Consider the following 16,255-nt stretch of genomic DNA (forward strand, 5'->3'; position numbering starts at 1 on the left):
AGAGAGAGAGAGGTCTCCATTTGCCAGATACAAATATATACCCCACAGCCATGCCAATGCCATACCTCCTCCAGCTCCACCACACCTGCCTCCAATTACCACTCCAATAATCCCATTGGGTGATTAATTCACTGATTGGGTTAAGGCTCTCACAACCTAATCATTTCCCCTCTGAACCCTTCCACAGTGTCTCACATATGAGCTTCTGGGGGACATCTCATATCCAAGCCATAATAATGGGTAAAATCAAGACATTGGGATAGGTAAATATTTCCTAAGTAGGACACAGCAAGCATAAACTATAAAGGAAAAAAACTGATAATTCAGACATTTAAATTAAGCACTTCTGGGGCTGGGGAGATAACTCAGTTGGTAGAGTGCTTACCTTGTAAACACAAGGCCCTGGGTTCGATCCTCAGCACCAAAAAAAAAAAAAAAAAAAAATTAAGCACTTCTATTCCCTACTAAACCAGAATAGGTTCGCCAACAGCCAACTTTGAGAAACTAGAATTTGAAGGCGAATAATTTATTTGAAAAGTAATTCCAGGAAGTATAAGAGAGCGGGAGTAAGACAGGGAAAGGAAGAACATCATTGTAGTATGCATTAATGATCAGATTATGAATGTGGAGACCTATGAGGGATTCTTTAAAGCAAGTTTCAGGATCTATTCCAGAGGTAAGGAAAGGGGGGTATCCATTCACCAATTCAGTATTGGTTAACAGCTGTTGCAAGGGGCATCAACTCCCTGATATACTAGGGCCTTTCCTGTGGCTAGGGAAAGTTCTTAGGTAATCACATCTGCTTCCAGCAAGCAACTTCCCTTGCTCAAAAGTGAAAGCCAAGAAGATGTGGGTGGTAAGCCAATAGCACCTGCTCCACAAGCCTGACTAAACACATGGTAGACACTGCTAAAGAGGTGCTGAAAGTTGAAGGAGAGAGAGATGAACTGAAACAGTTTATAAGTTCATAAAAAAGCAAAAGAAATACAGAATAACTATTGGGTAGCATTAAGCGTTCTGTGAATATGTGAGAGTCAAAGCTAGTGAATTTTACGAAGTATGGAGAATGGTCTGAGTAGCAATAAGGAACAAGGACACCAGATCTGAACTCCATAGTAAGAGGAATATGTAAAGGACAACCACTGTCACTAATAGGTCTGCAAAACAAGAGTCAACAACCTGAAAGTTTCAGTTTGAGGAAGAAGTTAAAGAATACAGGAGATCTGGCAATAACTGACCTCAAGTAACCAGAGAGGAAAATGGAAATATCATGGAATGAATAGGAGTGGAAATAAAGACAGGAAAATTGAGCTATTGGGGACAGAGCTATGTAGTCCAAAATGAAAAACAGTTGTAAGTATTGCACTTGTTGACTTACATGAACAGGAATAGGGTCAACAAATTATCCCCAATGCTTCAAAAGCAAATAGCAATTCAAACATTAGTTCACATAAACACTGAAAGCAAAGATTGGCAGGGAAGATAGTCTTGACAGAACCAGAAAAAATTGTAGGACTCCAACTGACTCTTGTTGGTAAAAATATAAAGTAAAAAATTTTAAAAATAGACACACTGGGACTGCAACTTGTGAGACACTAAGCAGAGGGCTAGGCAAAGATGTGCAGAGAATCTTGACCCACAGAAACTGTTAAATAATAAGTACGTGTTAAGGGGCTATGGCTGCAGTTCTTTGTTACATGGCAATATAAAATTTACACAGATTCTCTTTGCAGTTTGCTGAAAAACTCATAGGGAGAGTCTCTCCACAAAGAATAAGGACACAATTCTCCACTGGCCTTTTGCATTTTCACATACCTTGTGAGTGGCACCAAATGCCTTTGTTTTGGACAATATTTCCAAGGATGAACAACTGCGAAAGATATAGTGTCTCCTTCTAGAGCAAAGAAGAGGTTTACCTACAGTCTTGGAAGATAAAGATAGTATCCCTCTTCAGAACAGCAGAGAGGCACATTTCCTGTCCATTATAAAAGATTCTAGTTCCCTAAGCTCAGTGATTCTTGCAACACACTGAATGAGCAGGTGTTGCCAGGCTCCATTCATATCACCTTGTGGGAAATGGAACTTGTGGAACCAGTGCAAGAAAATGCTGATATTCAGGTTACTGCTACAGCAGTTATACTAAAGTCCTTTCCTCTCTGACCTAAAAATCTTGTGTGTTCTGGTAGCATCGATGCAATGGTGGCACTCTAACTTGTTCTGCACTATTTGCAACCTAATGATTCTGGGTAAAACATGCAATTCATAAGTAAAATTGTTCTTTAACACATTTCTTACTTAAAACTATCATTCAAAGTAGTGGCATTTGTCAAAAGGCCATAAAGGCTAATCATAGTACTGTGTGTGTTTACATTCATAATTGATATTCATTTTTAAATCTTAAAAGTCCTAAAACATTTACTTATTCCAAAACACTGCAAAAGTGAAAAAAGGTTAATAATCTGGGTTAGCACTGACTTTCAAAATTAAAGTGAAGAACCTTCTCTGTATAATCATAAATCCCTTTATTTTAATATAAATACTATGATTTAATATTAATTATTAGAATTAAAACTGGAAGAAGAGAGCATTCCTGGTGTGGGAGAATTAAAACCAGAGCAGGGGAAGATGGAGAGATGCTACAGTACAGGATAATGATAAGGACATCCAAACTGGAGGTCTGCCAGCACAGGGTATATGAGCTTGAACAAGGTCAGGAGAGTATTTATGCAAAGGGAGAAGAACAGTTTGATATAGGTTTTGCTTCTGCAAAGGAGGGAGGCTTGATGCAGAACCTGAGAGAAGCGAGAGGATTACTGCATAGGAGAATTTATTAGTGGGTACTGGAACACAGGCAGAATGAGGATGGTCCCTGCATGGGGAAGGAGTGACAGCAGTGAGAAAACAACAGGAGAAATGGACCAAATATGTTAATATTTTAAGGATAAGGAATTTCTCATCAGGATTCTCATTGGCAGTAAAGGAAGTTACAATAATGCAAAGGAAGAGAACTAGTATAAACCCAGGGAAGGCAGACTGAAATTGGAGGTACTGGTGTGAACTCCTGGTTTTCTATTGTATAGATGAATTTAGAAATAAATATAGAGGTAAATGTATATACTTTTACATTTATTTATATAAATATATATTTATTTCCTAGCCATGAGAGGGTTGGGGATTTGTGATACTCCAATAGCAACAAATGCTCAAATCTTTTTTGAAAAATTAATTCACTTATTTCTATTATTATAATTATTCCATCATACTAATTGTACAAATTAATCTTTCACTGTGATATTTCCGTACTTTGATCTTATCCACACTCCCTATTATTCTCGCCTCTCAACTTCCTCTCCCCCAGTCCCTTTCCTTTTCCTTAATAGTCTGTCTTCTATTTTCAGGTCATCGTTTTTTTTTCCTTCTCCAGTTTCCATACATAAGAGAAAAGGTGACAATTATTTTTCTGAGTCTGGCTAATTTTACATAACATACATGACAAAATCCAGTTCTATTCATTTTCCTGCAAATGACATGATTTTGTTTTTCTTCATTGCTGAATAAAAATCCATGATGTACATACACCTCACCTTCCTATCCATTCATTGGGCAATGGACACTTAGGTTGATTTTGTGTCTTGGTTATTTGGAATAGTGTTACAATAAATGTGTGTATGTAGGTATTTCTTTTATATGATGGCTTAACAATGTATAAAGCTTCCATTTTTTCCACAATTTTACGTACATGTATTATTTATTTTTTGAACAATAGCTGTTATGACTGGGTGAGATAGATGGCAGTGAAATTTTGATTTGCAATTGCCTGATGACTAAAGGGGTTGAACACTTTTTCACATATTTATTGGCCATTTGTACTTATTTGAGAAGTGTCTGTTCAGATTATTTGTCTATTTATTGCTTGAATTATCCTTGACGTTTTTTGAGTTATGTTTTAGACACCTACAAGAGACTGGAGGCCCTTTGACAGGATTCAGGATTCAAGAAGAGGAGGTATTGAGAGACTCGGGAACAACTCAGAGCAGCCGGGTGAGTCTCTCCCACTGGGCAAGATTATCTGGACGGAGCAGTAGTCCCAGAATACAGGGAACTTCGTGGAGTAGAGTTGCCCAGTAAGACTCCCCCGCTGGAGCCATGAACCCCTACAACCAGGAGCACTGTAGAGGAGGACCGCCAAGCGAGAGGCTTCGGCACAGAGCAAGGGTCCCAGGCTCAGGTGGCAGGACCAGATTGCAGGCAGCTTCTTGGAGGAGGGCCACCCAGCGAGACACTTTGGTGCAGGACGAGGGTCCCTGGTCCAGGAGGTAGGTCCGGACCCATGGGAATGTCACAGAGGAGGGCTGCCCAACCCAGGCAGTAGTACTGGACCGAAGGGAACTTCTCTGAGGAGAGCTGCCCAGCGAGACTTCTCCACCAGGTGAGTCTTCCCCGCCAGGTGAGGTTTCCCCACCAGGGCGGTAGAACCAGAGACACAGATCCAGACCAGCCATGCCCTAGCCTGCAGTCTAGTCCCCCTTTGGCTGACCATCGGTCAATAGGTGGAGGTGCCTCTGCCCACTAGCAGGAATATACCCCTCTGGAAGGCCACCACCCCTAGAGGGGCACTTCCTTGTGAAGCACTGCATTATCAAGTTGCTCCAGGACTTCAGGCTACTGAAGGCTATGAGATGAGTTATTTGAAATCTATAGGGATACTATAAGTCAATAGAGGAAATCTGCAATATCTCAGATTTTCACTACTAGAGGGGTAGATACCTGAGAATATGAGAAAACAAAGGAATAAAATGTCCCAAACAAACCTAGATGGTATAGCAATAATATCCAATGACAGCATGGCAGAAGAAATCTCATAAAGGGAGTTCAGAATGTACACAATTAAAATGATCAGAGAAGCAAACGATGTGATGAAAGAGCAAATGCAGGCTTTGAAATCCTTGAAATGAAGGAAACAATAAACCAAATTAAAAACTCCATAGAAAGCATAACCAATAGGATAGAACACCTGGAAGACAGAACCTCAGACATTGAAGAGAAAATAGTTAATCTTGAAAACAAAGTTGACCAAACAGAGAAGATGGTAGGAAATTATGAACTGAATCTACAAGAATTATGGGATATCATGAAAAGGCCAAATTTAAGAATTACTGGGATTGAGAAAGGCAGACAGAAACAAACCAAAGGAATGAACAATCTATTCAATGAAATAATATCAGAAAATTTCCCAAATCTGAAGAATGAAATGGAAAATCAAGTACAAGATGCATATAGGACTCCAAAATACAACATTACAACAGACCCACACAAAGGCACATTATAATGAAAAATACCTAACATACAAAATAAAGACAGAATTTTAAAGGCTGTGAGAGAAAAAAATCAAATTACATTCAGAGGGAAACCAATATGGATATCAGCAGATTTGTCAATCTAGACCCTAAAAGCTAGAAGGGCCTGGAACAACATTTTTCAAGCCCTGAAAGAAAACAGATGACAACCAAGAATCTTATATCCAGCAAAACGACAAAATTCAGATTTGACGATAAAATAAAATCCTTCCATGATAAACAAAAGCTAAAAGAATTTACAAAAAGAAAGCTGGCACTACAGAACATTCTCAGCAAAATATTCCATGAGGAAGAGATGAAAAACAATGATGTAAATCAGCAAAGGGAGGAACTACCCTAAAGGAATAGCCAAATAAAGGAGAAACCAAGTCATGTCAAAAAACAAAAATGAGTCAAATGACTGGGAATACAAATCATATCTCAATAATAACCCTGAATGTTAATGGCCTGAACTCATCAATCAAAAGACATAGACTGGCAGACTGGATTAAAAAGAAAGATCCAACAATATGCTGCCTGCAAGAGACTCATCTCATAGAAAGAGACATCCACAGACGAAAGGTGAAAGGATGGGAAAAAACATACCATGCACATGGACTCAGCAAAAAAGCTGGAGTATCCATCCTCATAGCAGATAATGTGGGCTTCAAGCCAAAGGTAGTCAGAAGGGATAAAGAAGGACATTTAATACTGCTTAAGGGAAGCATAAATCAGCAATACATAATAATCATAAATATCTATGCCCCAAACAGTGGCTTATCCATGTACGTCAAACAAATCCTTCTCAATTCCAGGAATCAAATAGACCACAGAACAATAATACTAGGGGACTTTAACACACCTCTCTCACCACTGGACAGATCTTCCAAACAAAAATTGAACAAAGAATCCGTAGATCTCAATAACACAATCAATAATTTAGACTTAACAAACATATATAGAATATACCATCCAACAAAGAGTGAATACACTTTCTTCTCAGCAGCACATGGATCCTTCTCTAAAACAGACCATATATTATGCCACAAAGCTACTGTTAGAAAATACAAGAAGATAGAGATACTACCTTGTATTCTATCAGATCATAATGGATTGAAACTAGAAATAAATGACAAAATAAAAAACAGAAATTACTCCAACACCTAGAGATTAAATAATATGCTATTGAATGATTAATGGATGACAGAAGATATTAGGAAGGAAATTAAAAAATTCTTAGAGGTAAACGAGAACAAAGAAACATCATATCAAAATCTCTGGGACACTATGAAAGCAGTACTTAGAGGAAAATTTATTTCATGGAGCGCATTCAATAAAAGAAGAAAAAAATCAACAAATAAAAGACCTAACACTACAGCTCCAAGTCCTAGAAAAAGAAGAACAGACCAACACCCAAAGTAGTAGAAGACAGGAAATAGTTAAAATCAGAGCTGAAATCAATGAAATTGAAACAAAAGAAACAATCAAAAAAATTGACAAAATAAATAGTTGTTTCTTTGAAAAAATAAACAAAATTGATAAACCTTTAGCCACACTAACAAAGAGAAGGAGATTCTCAAATACCAAAATTTGGAATGAAAAAGGAAATATCACAACAGACATGAGTGAAATACAAAACATAATTAGAAGCTATTTTAGAAAAATCTATACTCCAACAAAATAGAAAATCTCGAAGACATCAACAGGTTTCTAGAGACATATGAATTACCTAAACTGAACCAGGAGGACATACACAATTTAAATAGATCAATTTCAAGTAATGAAATAGAAGAAGTCATCAAAAGCCTACCAACAAAGAAAAGTCCGGAACCAGATGGGTTCTCAGCCGAGTTCTACAAAACCTTTAAAGAAGAGCTCATTCCAATACTCCTCAGTATTCCATGAAATAGAAGAGGAGGGAACCCTTCCAAACTCATTCTGTGAAGCCAATATCACGCTGATACCTAAACCAGACAGAGACACATCAAGGAAAGAAAATTCAGACCAATATCCTTAATGAACATCGACGCAAAAATTCTCAACAAAATTTTAGCAAATCGCATACAAAAATATATTAAACAGATAGTGCACCATGATCAAGTGGGTTTTATCCCAGGGATGCAAGGTTGGTTCAATATCCGGAAATCAATAAATGTCATTCACCATATCAATAGACTTAAAGTCAAGAATCACATGATTATTTCAATAGATGCAGAAAAAGCATTTGATAAAATACAGCATCCTTTCAAGCTCAAAACACTAGAAAAAATAGGGATAGTGGGAACATTCCTTAACATTGTAAAAGCCATCTATGCTAAGCCCATGGCCAATATCATTCTAAATGGTGAAAAACTGAAAGCATTCCCCCTAAAAACTGGAACAAGGCAGGGATGCCCTCTTTCACCATTCTATTCAACATTGTCCTTGAAACTCTAGCCAGAGCAATTAGACAGACCAAGCTCTGATATTCTTTATTCCACTTGATCTTATCTATTGGAAAAGTTTTCAACTGTGTTTTTTGTGTGACTTACTGAGATTTCCACTTCCAAGATTTCTGTTCACCTCTTTTTTAGAATCTTCCTTTATTGAATTGTTCTTTCATATTCTTCATTATCTTCCTTAATTGTTTATTTGAATCCTCTATGAATTCATATTTTTATTATTGTTCTTATAAATTCTTTGCCCAGCATTTCGTCCTCTTCAATATCAGTTATTAAATCAGTTATTATAATCAGTTACTTAGTAGTTATGAACTTTGAGAGGAATCATGTTGCCTTGTTCTTCCATGTCTCTTATATTTCTGTTGAGATTTGTACATCCACTGAACGAATAACTCTTCCACTTTTAATAAAAGTCCTTCTTTGGAAAAGAGCCTTTTCACGATGATGTGCCCACTAATTGTTGCATAGTTTTGAATTTAACTCAAAATGGACTTAGTAGTGTAGTTTATCTGTGGTTTCTCTAGCTATTATTGGTGAATTTTGATAGCGCATACTGTCAAAATTCCCTTCCTCTTTGGATCTTGCAAGGGGGACCATCAGGCTCCAACACAGTATGCGCTGTCAAAGTTCACCCATAACAACAATAGGAATGACAGTTACAAAAATCATACAGAATAAACCAAATAATTAAAAAATGATGGAAATAAAATTGAGATTATAAAAAATGGAAAAGGAAAGCAAAATAAAAATTTAAAAAGAGAAAGAAAAAATGGTAAATTTAGAAAGTGACAATAAAAAAGAAGAAAAATTTGAATCTTAAAAAAGAGTAAAAAAATTTAAAAGAATTGAAGTGTGTGTGTGTGTGTGTGTGTGTGTGTACATACATACATATTTGAACAAAATAGTAAATATTTTTTTTAAAGTCTTAATGCTAGATGAAAGAATCATCTCTACTGAGGTGATCCATTGTCTGGGCAAGAGTAAATGAAAATCAGCATTTCTTCCCTTGTCTTCTTTGGCTATGTACCTCTTGTGGAAAGAGCTAAGACTGGGAGTTTTCACCCTCTCCTTCTTAGTTTTGTGTTGCTTGCCAGATGACTTGTAGGAGTGGATCAGGTTGGAACCAGTTGGAATATTTAGCAGTTGCCCTGTTCACCAGTGTGAGCTAAGGCAGCATGGGACATTACCCTGGTAGAAACCTACTCTGGAGATTAGACTTAGTTCAGTGCTGCTCCAGGACTGGGCAGACACTGTATTTGAGTACAGATGGGTCACCAGTGCTCTCTGTGAAGCCCACTCAGAGGTAGGGCAACTATCTGCACTTTGTAAGGGCCTGAGGGTGGGGGTTGCCTGCAGCAGACACTGCATAATCCACTGCCCATGACTTTGGCCTTCCAAGATCTAGTTCCTGTGCTCACCTCTTTAGTCCCCAGAACTTCTTTAGCTGGTTGCCCAAGCTGTCTGTCTTAAAGGGGAAGCTCTGATCCCAGAGCCAAGTCAAACTTCAAGAGAGATGCCTGCTGAAACAGTGTAGTAATGTTTTCTGTGGGTTCTCCAGGTGCAGGAAAATGCAGGGACTTTTGTTTCCCAAAAGCAGCAAGTTCAGATGCAACCTTCTCAAAATAGCTTCTATTACAGCACCATAAGTACACACTGGGAAGTGCAGAGAATCTCTCCAGCACCAGCCACCTATGCAGATACCAACCAAATCAGTGGTGTTCAAACTGGTTCTCTGTACTGTGCCAATTTCTATTCTACTTGTGTTCACTAGGTCTCCCTGCTATTACCCTAATCCCCTACCCCAGTTACCCTTGTCCTCAGTCACATTGCTATATTCACTGCACTGTTGCACACTGGGTTACATTTTCTCATTCTGTTCCTGTCTCTAGAGTCAGTCCCTGGGCTTGTCCAAGTCTCTGTCCACTGTTGAACTTCAGTATCTTTCCATAGTTACCATCTCAATGAGCAGCTGCTCTCTAGTTGTTCTGATTCCAACTTACAGAAAAGTGGGTGAGTGCTGACTGGCCATCTTGCCTCTCCAAATCTTAACTGGAGAATATAATTCCCTACTAAAATGAATAAAAACTCCTGGGAGAAATATCTGATTCAAAGGAGAAATATCTGATTATTTTGGGCTCATGGTTCAGAGGTCTCAGTTCATGATTGACTGACTCCAACTCCATTACTTTGAACTTGAGGTGAGACATAAGATAACAGCAGAAGGGCACGGTAGATATCAGAAATATCTGATTCCCTGAGGCAGGGAAAGTACAAGGAAAGCCCCATTCATTATATTGCACCAGAAAATGATAAAGAATAATGAGTACATTTCCAAATGACATAAAATTCAATTAAAAGGGACATCACTATTCATATATGAAACATTTTGTGAGTTGTCAGTCAACTAGTTGTTCATTGTTTTGATCAAAATGTCTGGGAAGAACAACTTAGAGTTGGAAAAGTTTATTTTGGGCTCATGGTTCAGAGGTCTCAGTTCATGATTGACTGACTCCAACTCCATTACTTTGAACTTGAGGTGAGACATAAGATAACAGCAGAAGGGCACGGTAGAGGAAAGCCACTCAAAGCTAGGATGGAGAGTGAGAGGGAGGGAGGAAGAGAGAGAGAGAGAAGAAGAAGGGGAGGGGGGGGGGGAGAAGGTCTAAGGACAGATATAGTCCCCCTAGAGCATGCCCCCAGTAACCTACCTCCTGTAGCTACACCCCATTTGCCTATAGTTACCACATGGAAGTCCATTCAAATTATTAATCCATCAAATTGATTAACCAACTGATAAGTTTACAGTTCTCTTAATCCAATCTATTCATCTGTGAACACTGCTGCATTTCTAAAGTGGGGATGGGATATTCCTAGATTCAAACTAAAATAAGAGTCAATAGAGATTCCAACAAATTGAATAAAGTATAAAACCATAAGTCCATATCAATCAAATAAATATACAAATTGATAAATAAATTGAAAATTGATGAGAAATAGTAAGTATATTTAAAAGGTTTCAAAGTACCACTCCACAAAATTCCCATTAAATTATATTGGGGAAAAGTAATTTTAGAGTGGAAAAGTCTGAGAGCTACCAACTCAATCAAGTGAACAAAGTCGACACCTTCACTGTGAGACAAATCAAAATTGTGCACCATCTGGCAAAATGCAGTGAGAACATGGCATCACTTCTGTGATATTTCTGCTACAGATACATTACTAGAATCCAAATAATAAGGAATCAACAAACACAACTGGAGGAAAATAACAAATTTTCAAGCATCAAGGTCATGAATGTCAGAGAAACACTAGGGTAACATTTTAGATTGAAGAGATTCAAAAAACACAAAAACTTAATACAATGCTTGATTCTTAACAGAACTGTTTTGCCATAAAGGACATATTGGCACAAGGCCTAGGGTAATGGCATTGCCCTATCAATGTTAATTTCCTTATTTTGAAGATTTATAGTTGTTTAACAGGAGAAATTATTTTTTAAAAATACTAATGGATTTAGGAGTGAAAAGCAACACATTTTATATATATTTCATATACATATTTATATATTTCATATACATATATATGTATTTCATAAAACATTTTATGTTGTGGTTTGTTGTGAATTTATTTTTATTTTTTATTTTTTAGTTACTGGAGATTAAACCCAGAGGTGTTTTACCACTGAGTCACATCTTCACCCTTTTTATCTTTTATTTTGAGAAAAAAAATTTTATTTAAAAATATTTAATTGACAAAAAGTGTAGACATTAAAAGTGAATACACATTCTGCAGGTTGGAGGTTTTATTTACTCTTTATTTCCACATTCTGAAAATGATGAAACCAAAAGATCTTACTTGCTTCAAGAAAGGGGAAGGAAGAGAAAAAAGCAAGTTATAACCAATAATTCAGGAATCCCAGTGGCTTCAACTTCTCAGTAGGAACTCCAGACACTGCAGGGTAGTGGAGAAATACCTCCAAACTTCTGAAGGAAAATTATTCCCTGCCTAGAAGTCTATTTCTAGACCAATTCTCAATCAATTATGATGGAATAATAAAAATATTGCAAACATAGAAAATCTCATTCATTCTCAGAAAGTTACTAGAGAATGTATTCCATGAAGAGGTAAGAGTAAACTCCTCCAGAGAGTAGGAGACATGAGATAAATAGAAAAAAAACAAAAATGGTATTAATGAGAGAATCTGGAGTCACAGCTCTGTATTAGGGAAAGAAGGGGAGCCACAGGACACCTAAGAATGGGCCAGAAGTCTGTGGGAGAGAATTCAAGTGATTGAAACTAATTGAGCACCTGATGTCAATGAATATGCTGAGGGTATATTTAGATAATTGGTGGAAATATCTATGCCTGAATAAATGAACATGCACAATAAAACATATAAAAATAGTAAAAGAGTTACTAATTACAGGGGTTGGGGGAACCACAAAAAGTCATAAAGGCTTATTAGCTCTGTCTAGCATGAATAATCCTAATAATTTTGATCTATTTAAAATTATAGTATGGGACTGGGGCTGTAATTCAGTGGCAGAGTACTTGCCTAGGCCCAATCCTTAGGACTACATAAAAATATACAAATAAAATAAAGGCATGCTGTCCATCTACAACTACAAATTTTTTTTAATTTTAAAAAATATATAATCATAGTACAGCCATATTGGATAATGAGAAATAAGGAAGTGTTCATTTTTATGAGAGAAAAGGTAGGAAAGAGAGATAAATATTCATCATTATCAGTGGAAATTAATGTGAAATGTCATCAAAAAGGGGAAAAGACAACCCACAGAATGAAAGAAACTATTTGCAAATCATGTATCCAATAAGGGACTAGTACTCAGAATGAACTCTTAAAATTCAAAAATACACATAACCCTATTAAAATGGGTAAAGGATGTGATAAATAGTTCTCTATGGAAGATATACAAATGGTCAATATGCACATGAAAAAAATGCTCAAGCATTTTAATCATCAGGGAAATACCATTCAAAACTATGAGATAATACTTCTTACCCACTAGGATTACAACACTCAAAGAGTGAGATACTAACAAGTCTAGCAAGGATGTGGAGAAATCACTACCCTCAAACACTGATGGCGGGTATGTAAAATGATGAAGTCACTTTGGAAAATAATTAAACATAGAGTTATCAGATGACCTAGCATTTCCATTCCTAGGCATACATCAAAATAAACGAAAACATATGTCTGTACAAAAACACAAATATTCAGAGTTGTATTACTGATGATAGTCAAAAGTGGAAATAACCTAAATGTTCATCAACTAACGAATGAATAAGCAAAATGTACCATGAACATTTATTGACATATTAAGAACGAAGTGAGCTGGGAATATAGCTCAGTGGAAGAGTTCTAACTAATAACCAACAAAAGAAATGAAATGGAATCATAGAAAGTACTCAATCCAAAAGAAAGTAGGGGAAAAAAATAAAAGAAAAAAGGGAGGAAATAGATGAGAAAAGTACAAAAAAAGATGGCAGATTTAAATGGAAACATATGAATAATCTCATTGAGTATAAAAGAAAGATACCTCCATATATTCTGATTGGATACAAAAAATAAGACCCAAAATATATGTTGCCTACAAGAAACTCACTTTAACTACAAAGATATAAATAAGTTAAAAGCAAAAGGAGAGCAATGATGTTCCATGGTAATACTAATTAAAAGCAAGCTGGCTATATTAATAACAGAAACAATGGATTTCAAAGCCAAAGATTTTAGTAGGGATAATGAGGGTCATTTCATGATAAAGGTTAAAATTAATCAAGAGAACATAACAATCTTAAAGGCTTATGTACCTAATAACAGAGCTTCAAAATGTTAGATAAAAACTGATAAAACAGCAAGGGAAAAATAGAAAAATCCACAGTTACAGTTGGAGATTACAATGCCCCTTCTCAATAATTGACAGAACAAATAGACAAACCAGTATGAAAATAAGAGACTTGAAGAACACTATCAACTTGAACTAACTGACATTTATAGAACACTTCTGCCAGCATCAGCAAAATACACGTTCTTGTCGACTTTACATGGAACACTAACCAAGATAGGCCTATTCTGGCCCCTAAAAAAAATAAGTGTTAATAAAGTTAAAAGGATCTGTATTATACAACCTTTGTTCTCTGCCCAGTAGGGATTTAAATTAGAGATTAATAACAGAAAGGTATTTGGAGAGTCCCCAAACATTGGAAACAAAACAATACACTTCTAAATAACCTGTACATCAAAGAAGAAATAACACTTGGAATTTAGAAAGTATTTTGAACATTTATGAATTAAAAAGAAAACAAAGTTTTGGATTGGCTAAAACAATATTCGTAAGAAAATTTATAATGCTAAATGTTTATATAAGAAAAGAAACAAAGTCCTCAAATCAATGACTTCAGCTTCTACCTTTAAAACCTTTGGAAAAAGTTAAACGTAAGTGCAGAGTAAGCAGAAGGAAAGAAATAAAATGGATAAAGCAAACCAAAAAAAAAAAAATCAGTAAAACAAAGAATAGGAGAAATCAATGAAATCAAAAGCTGATTCCTTGAGACTAGCAACAAAATTGACAACTCTGATAAGAAGAGCATATTTAAGTTATCATTATCAGAAATGAGAGAGTACATCATTGAAAATTTTACAGACATGATAAGGATAATGAGGAGGATACTACAAGCAATTTTATGCCAGTAAGTATGAAAGTTTTAGAATAAAAAATTCTTTGAAAGATATAACTTACCAAAGTTCATTCAAGAAAAAACATATAAACTGAATAGACTCATATTTATGTAAAATGTTGACTTTTAATTGAAGAACTTCCTACCAAAAAAAAGTACAGGTTCTAATGACTTCATTTGTGAATTCTACCAAATATATGTAAATAATAATATCAGTTCTACATAAACACTACCAGAAAAATTGAAGAGTTGGGGGAATACTTTCAAACTTATTTTACAAAGTCACTTAATTATGGTCCACCCATCAGTAGTGTCAGGTTATCTCCCATTTGTTTATACTGAATTTAAGGTATTTTAATTACTTAAAGAAACTTCCAGTTTTGTGCCTGTCCAACAGCTGAAGTTTTTCCACCTATTGAGCTTTTATTATAAATAAACCTCGAAGGGTGTTTCATATTTGGGATGACTTCCCAAATACAAATTAGGCTTCAATGAATTTTTAAAAGTAATCAAATTTTAGATCAAATTTTATTGATGTACAAGATTTTATTTCCTTAAAGTAAATATTCTTTAGTTCACCTTGAAAGGAAGAATAAAAACATGTCCTATTTCCTTTATCTATAAGGACTATTTAAATTTGAAAATTACCCAGAGAAATAGTTTTATTCTTAAAGGTTGATCAAGATTTGTGAAGATTCTCAAATTTCACATGATGATCACTTATTAAGAATAAGCTATACTCCTTGAATTTAACATAATTTTATTTTCTTATTAGGCAAATGTTATTATAATTTGTTTTTTGAAAATTAAATATAAATCTTTAAATAAATATTCTATTAGTTAAAATATACCAATTCCTGAACTACCTAAGTAATTTTTTATTATGCCATAACATATGGGCTAATACATTTTTGAATGACAATTTTTTTTGGGGGGGTGGTGCTAGGGATTGAACTCATGGCCTCACATGTGCTAGGAAAGTGCTTTATCATTGAGCCATATCCCCAACCTGGGATAATACATTTTTAAAAGATTTATCTAAAGAGGAATTAAAACACTCTAAATATCAATAAGGAAGTATTTTCCCAAAACATTTTTATATTTTCTCATTGTTAAATTATATTAAGGTAAGTTATATCATATAAAAATAATATCATATAATATTATATTTATCATATAACATATAAAAACACATAATGTGTAATGTGTAAGTAAGCATACCGTATCTTGCTTTGGAATTTGGACTAAAACAGAAAGCAGCTGCTCCGTATCAAGGAATCTTGATATAACTGAAAGAAACAAACACAATGTGAGCATTTAAACTTTATGGCTAACCAGGCAAGGTGGACTATGCCTCAGGCTCTTAGTGCAGCCCTAGGTAACTTAGTGAGACCCAGACTCAAAAGAAAAAGAGATAGGTAATCCTGGTACCAAAACAAAGAAGTCTTCATGGTACAGTCAAAAATATATAGATCATGTAAAATATTACCCATGAATAATAAAATAGAACAGTTCTATCTATAACTCTTACTTATTTTCATTTCATTCCTTCTCTGTCTACAAGGAATAAAACAACAGATTCTAATGTTATTTTGTTAATTTGATTGTTCACCATCTTTCCTCAAACTTTGACACTAGTGACCATCCCTTTATTCTTGAAGCTACTCTGCCTTTTGGATGATACCTATAAAATTTTTTTCATCTTTTTTGACCTCTACTTCTCTTCCTAATATTTAAAATGCTTAGTTTAGCAGCATAGCTCAACCACTATCCATG

General features: G+C 35.5%; 1 protein-coding gene across 1 annotated transcript in view; it reads right to left on the bottom strand.

Moving 5' to 3' along the window:
* Window positions 1–16,255, bottom strand: part of Msh4 (mutS homolog 4) — an 88,060-nt gene that overhangs the window by 42,404 nt on the left and 29,401 nt on the right. Inside the window, exon 8 of the mRNA XM_047519661.1 lies at window positions 15,701–15,768. Coding sequence (XP_047375617.1) covers window positions 15,701–15,768 — 68 coding nt within the window. The remainder of the gene's footprint in view (window positions 1–15,700; window positions 15,769–16,255) is intronic.

This window comes from Sciurus carolinensis, chromosome 1 (assembly GCF_902686445.1).
Source record: "Sciurus carolinensis chromosome 1, mSciCar1.2, whole genome shotgun sequence".
NCBI lineage: Eukaryota > Metazoa > Chordata > Mammalia > Rodentia > Sciuridae > Sciurus > Sciurus carolinensis.